This window comes from Guillardia theta, assembly GCF_000315625.1.
Source record: "Guillardia theta CCMP2712 unplaced genomic scaffold GUITHscaffold_156, whole genome shotgun sequence".
In the NCBI taxonomy this organism is placed as follows: Eukaryota; class Cryptophyceae; order Pyrenomonadales; family Geminigeraceae; genus Guillardia; species Guillardia theta.
Genome location: NW_005434518.1, coordinates 1 through 11,999, shown reverse-complemented (window position 1 = coordinate 11,999; position 11,999 = coordinate 1). Strand labels below are relative to the sequence as shown.

Genomic DNA, 11,999 nt, shown 5'->3' with positions numbered 1-11,999 from the left:
CCTCCCTCCCTCCCTCCCTCCCTCCCTCCCTCCCTCCCTCCCTCCCTGACTCCCCTTCTTCTTGTTTCTCTCTCTCCCATTCTATCTGGTCTCCCCTCTCCTCCCCCCTCTCTTATGTCTGACGTCTCCTCCCAGGGTCGCCGCCTTGTCCAACGACGCAGCGTTCCTCATGACCAAGGCCACGGAGACTTTCATCGGCTGGGTCACGTCTAAGGCGTTTGCTCTGCGGGAGGCCAGAGACAAGAGGAGAGTTCTCGAGTACAACGACTTTCCTCACTGTGTCTCCGAGTACCCTGACCAACTTGAGTTCTGTACCGACCTGTAAGCCATGCATGTTCTGTGCGACCTGGCGGGATGGCTCTGACTCTGCTGTGCTCCCTTCCAGCCTCCCTGAGAAGAAGCAGAAGTGGCAGCATCTTGGCATGGATCCTCCTGCCAACCTTCCTGAGGAGACTCAGGCGCCCCCAGCCAAGAAACGAACTTCCACCGGAGCGAAGCCCTCCCCGAAGACGAAGGCGGACAAGTCAGGGCACGAGCCCAAGGAGCCCAAGGAGCCCAAGGAGCCCAAGCCCAAGAAGGCTTCAACTTCCAAGAGTTCAGGGGGGCAGCACAAGGTCAAGGGATCGCCTCAAGTCCCTCATGCTCAGGGCCAGTACTTCGTCCCCCAGGCCCCGGGCGGCCTCCCGTTGACCCAGGTGATGGGCGCTCAGTTTGCGGGCAACAGCAGCTACATGGAGGTGAAGGGGCAGCCTGGCATGCTGGACTCGCATGTGAGGGCTGGCGGAGGCTTCGAGCTGAGCTCCTTCCAAGCGGCGCAGCTCCCCGGCTTCTCCCTCCACAACCATGGGGCAGTGCAGGAGCAGATGGCGAGGATGATGCCGCAGGCCGACGTCTCCTCGTCCTTTTCCAACGGGTCAGCGCACGCCCTTCCGCATGTGGCTGGTGGCATGCAGGTCCCTGCCTTCGCTCTCCAGCAAGGAGCAGCGAGTTTCCCTGGGATGAAAGTCCCGCCAGTCGGAACTCAGCAGGACGGTCAGGCGCGGAGCCTGCTGATGCCGGAGCTCCCTCCCCTCCAACAGGCTAGGACCTCTTCCTCCTCCTCCTTCATGGCGACTGACCCCTTGAGCAGCTCGAGAGCCTCCGTCAGCTGCAGGGGCTCCAGCGCATGCACGAGCAGCAGGTGAGGGTGACGCTGAGGACGCGGTGGGTGGTGGCTGACATGGGCTGCTGACAGGCCGCGGGTGATGGCCAACAGCAGCACATGTAGGAGAAAAGCGCAAGTCGTTCTCAGCCGTTGAGCTCGTCTGGACTTAGCAGGGAGGCGTCTGGGCTTCGCAGCAGAACTTTAATGTTTATTCATGGCAAACAATGTAATTTATGACAATCAGTGACCCCTTCCTATGGGATGCGACGAGCAGCGTCGAGGGTTTCAGGTTGCTCTGTTTCCTGTCAGGTGCGACTCGAGGACTCGTTTGTGTGAGGAAGCTCGATGACGCCGAAGTATGGAAGAAGGAGGAGGAGGAGGAGGAGGAGGAGGAGGAGAGAAGTAGAAGAAGAGTGGAAGGAGAAGCTGCATGTTTCAAATATTGCTGAGATAGAAAAATTGACGATGAAGAAAGAGCCGTTGCAACGAGGTGGTAGGGGAGGAAGAGGAGGAGGACAGTGTAGGGGAAGGAAATTCGACAACGACCCTTGTCAACTGTTTCTGAGTAAAAATTTATTGCGATCACAAGACCTCGAGCGGGTGGGTTGTCGCTAGAGTATCACTCTGTCGAGTTGCAGTCCATGCAGTGGCTCAGAGCTTCCTGCGGTCATTGAGATGAGTAGGAGAACTCGAAGGAAGCTGGAGAATGAGAGGATGACGAGGAGGAGATAGAGAAGAGCAGGAGCAGGAGCAGGAGCAGGAGCAGGAGCAGGAGCAGGAGCAGGAGCAGGAGCAGAGACAGGGGCAGGAGCAAGAGCAGGAGCAGCATAATCCGAGCATGCTACCCATCCCATCACAATCAAACCATGCACTTGAAGTCAACACTCAACTTCATCTTCACTCTCCCTCCATCACTCCCGCCAAGAGCACATGCAGTCGCCCCATCTTACCCGTTGTCTGTCGCACTCGGACACAAAACCATTGGCCTTGGCTTCCATGCACTTCACCCAAGCGGCTGCCACAGCTGAAGGAGAAACGAATGAGGAGGAGAGGGGAGGGAGAAACCGCGGGGAGGCATAGGCGGGGGAGCAATGAGTGTTGAAGGGGCGAAGAGGCAGGCAGCAAAATTAGGAGGAGGAAGAGGAGGACACCTATGAGGAACAGAGGAGGAGAGACAGGCGAGGAGGAAGAGACGAACGAGGAGGAGGAGGAGGAGGGGGGAGGGGGGAGGCCGACGACGAGGACAAGGACAAGGAGGAGTGGGCGAAGAGGAGGAGAGACAGACCCGGGCACAAGAAGCTTCCTCGGCACTCCATCACATTGTCCGCATCCTCAGCACAGGCAGAGGGGTTGGTCGGGTTCCTCTCCCGGCAGGCCTTGAGCTTCTCGATCACAGCCTTGCAGGCAATGTCTGCTCCCTCCCCATCGTCCTCCCGCCCGACACTCTCCTCCCGAACAGCGTGATGTCCTTGATCTGCCGCGCCATGTCAGCCACTCCCAGCCGCCATGGAAGCAGGTCCTAGCATCACCGTAGGGATGTAGCCTGAGCCCTTCTCATCTTCCTCGTTCTGCTGCTGGTGAAGGTTCAGAGAGGGGTTGAGGCTTGTTTGCCTTCTGCACGCCACACACGTCCCAGCATCTCACATTGTTGCCGCATCATCATCATCATCATCATCATCCTCATCATCATCCTCATCCTCATCCTCATCCTCATCATCATCACCACCACCACCATATCTCATGTCATGTCATGTCATGTCATGTCATCTCAAGTATCTATACAGATGCATTCGCTTTACCCGTAATGCCATACCTCTCCCTCCCTCCCTACCTCCCTCCCTCTTGTCTGGACATACTATCCCTGACCTGTTTGTTGATCCATCTCATCTTTTAGTCTGTCACCCTTCCCAACTATGTCGATTGCCTTTGTACTCTACATCCTTTCAACCTCATCCTCCTTGAACTCCTCCTCCCACTCGTCTTCGTCAGCATCGTAGTCAGCAACTCGCCTACATCAATCTCCCTTACAAGTGTCCTTCCTTTCTCTCTGCACTTATCTCTCTGCCTGACCTGTCCTTTCCATTGCAGTCTGTGGGGTCACAGCCTATCTGCCATCCTGCTTCCCAACTTTCATCCGATCCTCCCTCTTCGCCCTTGAGACTTCCACATTTCACTGTTCCCTACATGCCTCTTCGCAACTTTCTCGTCCCCTGATCCTCTTAGTGCCACGCTCTTTCTCGTCTCCTCCTCGTTCCTATGATCCCCTCTCCTCCTCCTCTTCCCCATGTTCCTCTCCTCCCCTCCCTCGCTCCCCGCCCATCCCAGTCTCCTCCGCGCTCACCGGCATGATGGCCCCCCACACAATTGCAGGGGGTAGGGGGTAGTCAAAGTGGGGTGCGGGTCTGATGTGAGTCTTGGGTAGTAAGGTACATTCTAGAGGTGGGGTACTCAATTAGAGGAGAAGACGGGTCCTCAGCAAACAAGTTTAGGAAGAGTACCGGTAGTACTAGCTTACCACCGGTTATGTGTGTACCGGTATTGTGCAGAGCAGTCTTCAGGTCGAAAGGTAGGGTGTCTGGGAAAAATATACCTGCCAGGATGGGATGGGGTGGGATACATTTTTAAGTGAAGGGGTGGGTTGTCAGACAGGGGTGATGAGGGTAGTCCAAAAAGGGGTGGGTCATACTTTTGCCTTACTTTGATGGATTTGGTGGGTGGGGGTGGTTTTGCTGGGGTGGTCTGCAGATTTTGGTTGCTCAGTCAGGGGTGGTTAGGCGAAGGGGTGGGGGACAAAAAGAAAGTACAAAGGGGGTGGATAATCCAGAGGTACGTTCCTGGGTGGGTACTTCAAGTAGGGGTTCTTTGACTCATTAATTCATGGATAATTGTAGGTAGGGTAGTCTATGGAGGGGGGTGGAGTACATGAACTGAGGTGTGCATAATAGGAAGGGGTTGCACTGAGACATATCACCCCTCTTATAGTGGTCAAATGGAGGGGTACTATCTCTCAACACTGCTGAGCAAAAGTTGTGTCGGTTGGGCCTGAGTCACGCAGCTGCCGCGGGCCCGGCAGCCGGGCCGGGGCGGCCTTACTACTGTCCCGGATGGTCATCCGGGGGGCATCCGGGCCCACCGACGGTGCCGCACTGCGGCACTCCGGGGCCACTGCGGCGCCGGCCCGGCGGCCGCCGCTCGTCGGACTCCCCGATGCCGGGGCCGGCTCAGTTACTGAGCCCCGGGCCCGGCCGAGTCGGAGCCCTCATTGACTCACTGATGGCTGTTGATGTGGCGGCGAGCCCGGCCCGGCCGCGGAGCCGCTGAAGAGGCCGCACTGTAACTTAGTCACTGAACGGACTCGGGCCCGGCGGCACGGTTACTGACCCTAACGTACTGCAACACGGCGCCTGAGGCTGAAAGCGTTACATACGTTACGAGGTTCGAGGGTCGCGTTGGTACAGGTTTCAGATTTATATGACGCGGGGAAGGGGGTGGGGGGTAGAAGAGACCCGATGGAGTAGGGGAGGTGGGGGTAGTCGGAAGAACAGGGAGAGGTGATGACCCTCCTAGGGTCTATGCATTTTTGTGATGATTTAGGGGGTAGTGTGAGGATTTGGAGTTGGTGTTTGGTCGTAGGGAGGGTGGGTGGAGGGGTGGGTTCTCAATTTCACTTAATTTTATTAATCAAAATTATTAGCTAAGTGATCTCTTACCCCCTGATATTGAGTAAAATCTGGAAAATTGACAGCGGGGCGACAGCAAAGGGCATGGGGGGTTTGTGTTAGTCCCTTTGATATAAAACTTCCTCACTAGAGGGTAGAAGTTGACGCAGCCGCTGCCTCCATTGGTGGGGTACTCTTTGCAAAGCCAAAAGAGAGATTGGGAGGTGGGTGGGTAGGGATCAAGAAGAACGGTACCGGTGCATCTTCCACGGGTGCGATCGTCAATAGGGTAGGGTAGGCAAACTTTGTGTGCCGAGAGGGGTAACAAGGGGTAGTAAGCAGGATTACAATCGAATTTCAGTGGTGGGGTGGGGTTGCTGGAGGGGGTTATCAGCGAGGGGTGGGTATGGGGAGTCTGCTGGGTGGGGGTGGGGGGCCTTGTGACGGGTTAATAAAGAAGAGCCTGAGCTCGCCTGCGGATCGGCCTCGCCATGTTCACTCGCGTCTCGATCGTTGCTGCTCTCGCTGCCTCTGCCTCCGCGTTCTCCCCTGCTCCCGTCGTCACTGGCAAGGTAAGCAGGATCCGAGCTGCGATCCCCTGTCGTACTCGATGCTCCCGCGCTTTCCACTGCAGTCTGCAAGTTGGTCGGATCCTGGGATCATGACCCGGGGTTTTGTGATGTTGTGCGCGGAGATGATATGTGAAAACGCTTGCTGGAATGATGATAAGTTGGAGTGACAGTGGCTACATGATGATTCTTGTTTGTGTGTTCTGTTCAGACTTCTAGGTTTCTGATGTTCCATATCCATGTGCCGTTCGTCACGCTTCCAGAAGATTCTGACCTTTCTCTTCCAGGGACTCAGGACCCGATCGTGCGATGTGACCATGCAGATGGACCGTCGCGCCATGGTCAAGGGAGTTGCTGCCGCGGTTGTTGCCGCCCCCGCTGCTGCCTTTGCTTCCATCGGAGACTCTCCCAAGCAGAGCTACTTCGGTGCTGGCGCCATGTCCGCTCCCTTCGGTGACGTCTACGGCCTCACCGGCCCCGGCATCTGGTCCAAGATGAACGACACTGAGCGTGGAATCTACGAGCGCATCCTCGGAGACAGCAAGAAGCGCCTCCAGTCCGTCGAGGACTACATCAACAACAACGAGTGGGATCGCTCTCGCACCGCCCTCCGCCTCGGAATGTACGAGACCCGCAAGGCCATGATCCGCATCAACGAGGCCTCTGGATCCCAGGTCAGGCTCCCGCTGCTGTCTCCTAACTCTCTTGCTCACGCTCTTTGCAGGAGGCTAAGGATTTGTTCGCCAAGTTCAAGCGCCAGCTCGAGGCCACCGACTTCGCCCTCGCTAAGAAGGACGGAGCTCTTGCGTTCAAGCTCCGTGCCGCCACCGAGGTCACCTTCTCCCAGTGGCTCGCTTCCGTCGGCCTCTAAACGCTCCATGTATTCTTGTGCTGATGCACCCCAAACCAAAAAAAATCTCTCAAAACTTCAAAAAAACTAGAAAATAAAATATTTGCTCAACATCGCTGAACTGCAAAGGGATCATCTGCCTATCAAATGCTGGGTTGACATACTGGATACATATGAAACAAGTTCAATACGTTCATTTGAACTCAATTGCCTGCTGCAAGCTACGGATCTCGGATAGGAAGTTAGCCTGCACAAGAATATCAGGAGTTCATCATGTTGTCATCACATGATCACACCTTCACTCGGTCATGCAGCTGCAGGGGATGAGACGCCTCCACTCGCTCCTGAGCGTTTTGCAGCAGACACTGAATCCGAGTCACAGCCTGTCAACTGTCACGACTCGTATGCATGTCCGGGAAACGAATTCGTCCTTACATTCGCGTGATCGTACTCGAGCTATCGTCACCAGACACACACGTCCATGTCAGTCTGGAAGGAAGAAGGAGGGAAAACAAACCTGTTCAACAAGTGTAGAAAGGTGATCATGCTTTCTGTTCAGCTCCACAACCTCCTTCTCAAGCTTCTCAATCTGCATGCCCATTTTAGAATCGTCTCACCATCTCTCTTCATTCCAGCCTCCACTTCCCCATCCCCTCCAACTTCGCTTTCATACTCTCTTGATGCACACGTTCCTCTACCTCACTCCATCTACTTCTCCATGCTCACGTTGTATGAATCGCTCTTCACGCCTTGGTCGTGGGTTCTGATCTTCTCAGCGGCTTGCTCCAGCTTCTTGGCGATGTTGTTGCAGCACTCCTGAATCGCCTGAATCATCTGAGCGTTCGCCGCTGTAAAGTCAGGAGGCGGAGCAGGAGCAAGACCAGGGGCAGCCGCCGAAGCAGGAGCAGGAGCAGGAGCAGGAGCAGGGGCAGGAGCAGGAGCAGGAGCAGAGACAGGGACAGGGGCAGGGGCAGGGGGGGTTGTGGTTGCTGTCGTAGGTGCTGCAGCAGAAACGTAGCTGCGGAGAAGAGAGGAGCATTGGTTGGTGCACTGAACAAGTTTGAGACGGGCATGCTGGATTTATCCGCACTTCCGCCGGGCGCCTTGAAGAGGGAGGAGGACGAGAAGTTGAAGGGGATGGACATGCTGATATTCTGAGCTATCAGCTCGATGTTTGAGACAAGATGACGGTAGAGTGACACGACAGGTCGTTCAGCAGGTCCTAAGACTGCGCCTTCCTCGGGACGCTCTCCTGCCGCCCTAGGTGTATGTGTGCGAGGGTGACCAGGGATCGAACCTAGCTTGCAGCTGTCGATCCCATCAGAGGATGTTCATCAGAATGTTCTTGATCTTCTCTCGTCTTCTCTTCTTATCTTCTTCTCGTCGCCATCGCCATCGCCTCCATCTCTTTCTCCTTCACGTATCACTCAGGGCGAGGAGGTCTGGAGGTCATAGGGTCCAAAATGATGGGGGTAGGGGTGTACTCTTACCCATAGATTTAGAGCACAAAGACTATAGAAAGGACGGGTATATTCATATATGACAATTTAAGGGGGGTGGGGTAGTTCGAACGTTGTCAGTTGTGTGATGCAGAAGAATGGAATGGACGAGAATGGCAAGAGAAGGAAGAGAAGAGAGAGAAGAAAGAGAAGAAGAGAGAGAAGAGAGAGACAGAGAGAGAAGAAGAGAGAAGAAGGGAGAGGAGGAGAGAAGAAGAGATAAGAAGAGAGAAGAAGAGAGAAGAAGAGAGAAAGAAGAAGGGAAGGAGGAGGAGGAGGGGAGGGGGAGGGGAGGGGAGAAGGAAAGGAAAGGAGTGGAGAGAGCAGGGCATATCAGCGAACAGCTGGAGAGTGGCAGCCAGGCAATGCGGGAGAAGGGAACAGGACAAGCATCATTTGACTGTATGAGGTATTCATGCAGGAAACCCACAAGAAGATGTAACCTCATTGTCACTGACATTTGACTTTTTCTTTCCTTCTCAGCTCTTCGACGACCGACATGGCGTATGTGCATCAAGAGACGTGGGTGAGGTTCGGAACAAACGGCATCGGCATCTCCGACCACCAGAACCATTACAGCAATGGCGTTAAGGTCGGAAACTGGGTGGAGAATCAGTATGGAGATGCTCTTAAGGTGAGAAAGAACTTAAAAATTGAAGAGAAGCAAGGAGGGAGGGATGGGAGGGAGGGAGGGAGGATACAAAGGAGGGAGGGATCAAATGTGAAGTGCTATGTGTTGTATCTATCAGACTCAAATTTCAAGTGCTGTATGGTATCCATATCATATACTCCCTCCAGTTCTGATTGTTGTTCTCGTCCCTCTGGATTTCATGGCTCCATCCTCACCTTCCTCGTCCTCCCCTCCTCCCGTCCCTTCCCCTCCTTCCCTCCTGTTTGCCACTGCGCTATCGTTCAATCTCCCCGCTCCTCCTCCCTACCTTGACGGAACTGGGCAGGAGACGAATCACGGGCGGCAACCCTTGGATATGAGGACAACAACTCAAGCCGACTTCATCGCGAGAACTGCTGACCCTGACGCGAACAAGAAGCCGACCACGATCGGCAACGTGTCCAACGTGCAGATGGTGAGAAGACGTCGTCTGAACAAGAGCAGGAGCACGTGTGCGCTGACGGGAAGAGGCAGGGGCAGCAGCGGGAGGGAGAGGAGGAGACTAGGCAGATGATATCGACCTACGACCTGTCCATCTCTCAAGTCCAGGGGCCCAAGAGAGTTGATACCGTCCTATGGAGCGGCGTGACGAAGGTGAGATGGTGTCGATGAGCGATGCTAGGAGGTGAAAGAAGAGACAGAAGATGATTGTTCTTGTATTTGTGCTGTGCTGTGCTGTGCTGTGCTGTGCTGTGCTGTGCTGTGCTGTGCTGTGCTGTGCTGTGCTGTATCCCTACCTTCTCCTTCCCTTCCTTTTCCTTCCCCTCGCTTCCTTTTCCTTCCCCTCCCTTCCCTTCCCCTCCCTTCCCTTCCCCTCCCTTCCCTTCCCTTCCCTCCCCTTCCCTTCTTTCTATGTGCCCGCAGGTCCTGATCCTTGAGATGTGTCAGGTGGACAGGAACATCCCGCAGGGGGTGCATGAGAGAAGCAGCCTGCTCGAGAAGAAGAAGGCGGAGGTGAGGAAGAGAGGAGAAGCGAAACGAGATGGAGAGGAAGGAGATGCTAACGAACGGGCCCTTAACCCACTCCCCCTCCCTCCCTCCCTCCCTCCCTCCCTCCCTCCCTCTTCCTCCCTCCCCTCATCTCTAACTTCTTTTGTGATCGCAGTGGAAAGCTGCGAAAGAGAGCACATGGCAGACTGCATACTCGAAGCAGGTGAAGGAACAAGAGGCATGTTGATGACGATCTGATGAGCCGCTTCTTGTGATGATGGTGGATCCGTCTGTTGTCTAAACCATGTGTTTTTGCAGTATATCAAGCCAGAAGTCGAGGGCGAGAGGGACACGCGAGGGATTGTGAGTGAAGATGTCAATGAAGAACATGTTGTTTGGTGACATGTTGTGTCTCCTCTCTGCAGTTGAAGCTGAGGAAAGATGATGTTAATTTCTGTCATGACAAGAGACAACATCTCGCGATGGGTTTGAGAGGTGAGAGGTGAAGTTCATACAAGGTTGCAGCTCTGACATTGAAGCAGAGCCATACTGAAGGAGATTGTTGATGTTCTTCCTTGACATGACAAGTCGTTGTTTTCTTACACTTTTGATCTGATTTCTTATCTCAACATGAGATGTTCGATTCACCCGCCCTTGACAAAGCTTCCTTGCAGCCATCGTCGTGTCATGAGCTTTTTCTCCTTCCTGGGTGAAGTTTTAGGAGAAGAATGAAAAAATGAGAGGCGGAGGCGGGGGGGGGGCGGGCTGGCTCAAAGGGAGGGAGGGAGAGGATGAAAAACAGGAGAGCAAAGAAAGATGAAGGAGATGGGGTGAGAAGGCTTCCGGAGCAGGAGAAAGCAAGGTTGGGGGAAGGATATCAGAGAGAGAAGAGAGAGGGGAAGGGGAGAGATGAAACATGAAGGCGATGATCACAGTCGATCATAACCAACTATCATGTACATGTCAGATGACCTCATCACCTGTTGTAGATCTTCCTGACTACTTCCTCGCACTTGTCAATCTTGAACCCTTGAAGACCCTCAGGCAAGATGTCGAGCTCGCGCTCTCACTCACCCACAGACTGGACGAGCTGAGAGAGTCGAGCTGAGCTCAGGTAGTGCGCCTGGAGTGGGGGAGAGGAGGAGGAGGAGGAGAGCAGGGGAGGGAAGAAGATTGAGGAGAGACAGAGAGAGGGAGGGAGGAGGAGAAGAGCAGGAGAAGCAGATCAGAGTGTGTGAGATTGAAGATGCAGCATCAACTTACTAGCGTGAGATCTCCTCGAGCATAGCAGTGAGATTGCAGATAAGCAGCTGAGAAAGTGAAGGAAAAGACGAAGAGGAGGAGTGAAGGAAAAGAAATGAAGGAGAACGAACGAGAAGAAGAGAAGGAGACGAAAGAAAGAAGAGAATGAGTGAGAGAGGAAGTGAAACATTCATGTCATTCTTGTTGTTTTCATTCTCTTCCTCTCTCACCTTCTCCGTGTCGAAGATGGGCAAGATCTCCTTGCGCGTAGTCCCTAAGAAGTAACTTCCTGGAATCATTTCATACAATTAGCTCCCAGCTCCTCCTCCTCCTCCTCCACGTTACCCGCCGATCTTGAGCATGTCGTACGCTCGTCTCAAAACAAGTTCCGTCTTGTCCGGTGGGACAGCCGACAAGACAAAACAAGAGTTGCGAAGTCCGCAGATTCTGCAATGAGGAAGAGGAAGAGGAGGACGAGGACGAGGAGGAAGAGGAGGACGAGGACGAGGACGAGGACGAGGACGAGGGGACATAGTCAGGTAAAATCGGTATAATACAATTCCATCAGCCACAAACACCTGGTGGAAGAAGAGACGACTGAGAATCATTGCTGGTTATGTCTTCAACCCAAGCGCAAACTGCTCCAGTTGTGTCATCAAGATATCTCCATCATCATCATCATCATCATCATCATCATCATCATCATTATCATCATCATCATCATCATCATCATCATCATCATCATCATCATCATCATCATCATCAGGAGCAGCAGCAGCAGCATTGACATATCTGACCGCGAGTTGGAATATATTCTGAGTTCGCTCGCATCAGTGAGATTGCGGAAGGAGAAGAATCGAAGGCCTGACATCCAAATCTCACCGTCATTGACAACCAAAACCCTCCCGACTCCTCCTCTCTCCTCCTCTCTCATTCCTCCCCCTCCCCCTTCCCTCTCTCTCCTCCCTCCCTCCTCCTCTCTCATTCCTCCCCCTCCTCCTCCTCCTCCTCCTCCTCCTCCTCCTCCTCCTCCTCCTCCTCCTCCTCCTCCTCCTCCTCCTCCTCCTCCTCCTCCTCCTCCTCCTCCTCCTCTCCCCCCCCCCCTTCTTTCTTCTCTCCTCATTTCTTCCCGCAGGAACATCATGGCGTCATCGTCAATCTCGTGGAAACTAGGCTTTCAATCAGGAATGATCTCATCCAGAGTAAGTGCTCCTCCCTCCTCCCTCCTCCCTCCTCCCTCCTCCCTCCTCCCTCCTACCTCCTTTCTTACTCCTCCTCCTACTCCTCCTCCTCTTTTCGCTCGCTTCCTTCTGTGCCTTGGTCTTATCTTCATCCTCCCCCTCTCGTGCTCGCTCTCTCACTTGCCTTCTTGCTCTCACCTTCCTCACATCCCATGACCTCCTTTACAGCCAGAAGCAGCAGACGCAAGGGAGGCA

General features: G+C 54.2%; 5 protein-coding genes across 5 annotated transcripts; 3 read left to right on the top strand and 2 right to left on the bottom strand.

Annotated features, from left to right (window-relative positions):
• Positions 1-169: 169 nt before the first annotated feature.
• Positions 170-1,298, top strand: GUITHDRAFT_119732 (hypothetical protein; the record flags this gene model as incomplete). The annotated part of the gene is made up of 3 exons (XM_005820985.1): positions 170-321; positions 386-1,180; positions 1,235-1,298. The coding sequence occupies 3 exons, from the start codon at positions 170-172 to the stop codon at positions 1,296-1,298; spliced, it is 1,011 nt and encodes a 336-aa protein (XP_005821042.1).
• Positions 1,299-1,702: 404 nt separating this feature from the next.
• On the bottom strand, positions 1,703-3,506 carry GUITHDRAFT_155846 (hypothetical protein). The gene is made up of 6 exons (XM_005820984.1): positions 3,486-3,506; positions 2,674-2,715; positions 2,589-2,618; positions 2,430-2,562; positions 2,095-2,168; positions 1,703-1,805 (listed from the first exon to the last, which is right to left on the bottom strand). The coding sequence occupies exons 1-6, from the start codon at positions 3,489-3,491 to the stop codon at positions 1,764-1,766; spliced, it is 327 nt and encodes a 108-aa protein (XP_005821041.1). The 5' UTR covers positions 3,492-3,506; the 3' UTR covers positions 1,703-1,763.
• A 1,788-nt stretch (positions 3,507-5,294) lies between these two features.
• GUITHDRAFT_166304 (hypothetical protein) lies at positions 5,295-6,337 on the top strand (the record flags this gene model as incomplete). Its single annotated transcript, XM_005820983.1, has 3 exons — positions 5,295-5,375; positions 5,660-6,046; positions 6,097-6,337. 3 exons carry the CDS (start codon positions 5,295-5,297, stop codon positions 6,241-6,243), a joined length of 615 nt encoding a protein of 204 aa, XP_005821040.1. The 3' UTR covers positions 6,244-6,337.
• Positions 6,338-6,415: 78 nt separating this feature from the next.
• Positions 6,416-7,056, bottom strand: GUITHDRAFT_147463 (hypothetical protein; the record flags this gene model as incomplete). The annotated part of the gene is made up of 5 exons (XM_005820982.1): positions 6,416-6,469; positions 6,519-6,587; positions 6,658-6,678; positions 6,740-6,811; positions 6,949-7,056. The coding sequence occupies 5 exons, from the start codon at positions 7,054-7,056 to the stop codon at positions 6,416-6,418; spliced, it is 324 nt and encodes a 107-aa protein (XP_005821039.1).
• Positions 7,057-8,136: 1,080 nt separating this feature from the next.
• Positions 8,137-9,874, top strand: GUITHDRAFT_119729 (hypothetical protein; the record flags this gene model as incomplete). Its single annotated transcript, XM_005820981.1, has 9 exons — positions 8,137-8,159; positions 8,205-8,355; positions 8,678-8,806; positions 8,866-8,985; positions 9,280-9,345; positions 9,497-9,544; positions 9,640-9,684; positions 9,747-9,816; positions 9,864-9,874. The coding sequence occupies 9 exons, from the start codon at positions 8,137-8,139 to the stop codon at positions 9,872-9,874; spliced, it is 663 nt and encodes a 220-aa protein (XP_005821038.1).
• Positions 9,875-11,999: the final 2,125 nt, after the last annotated feature.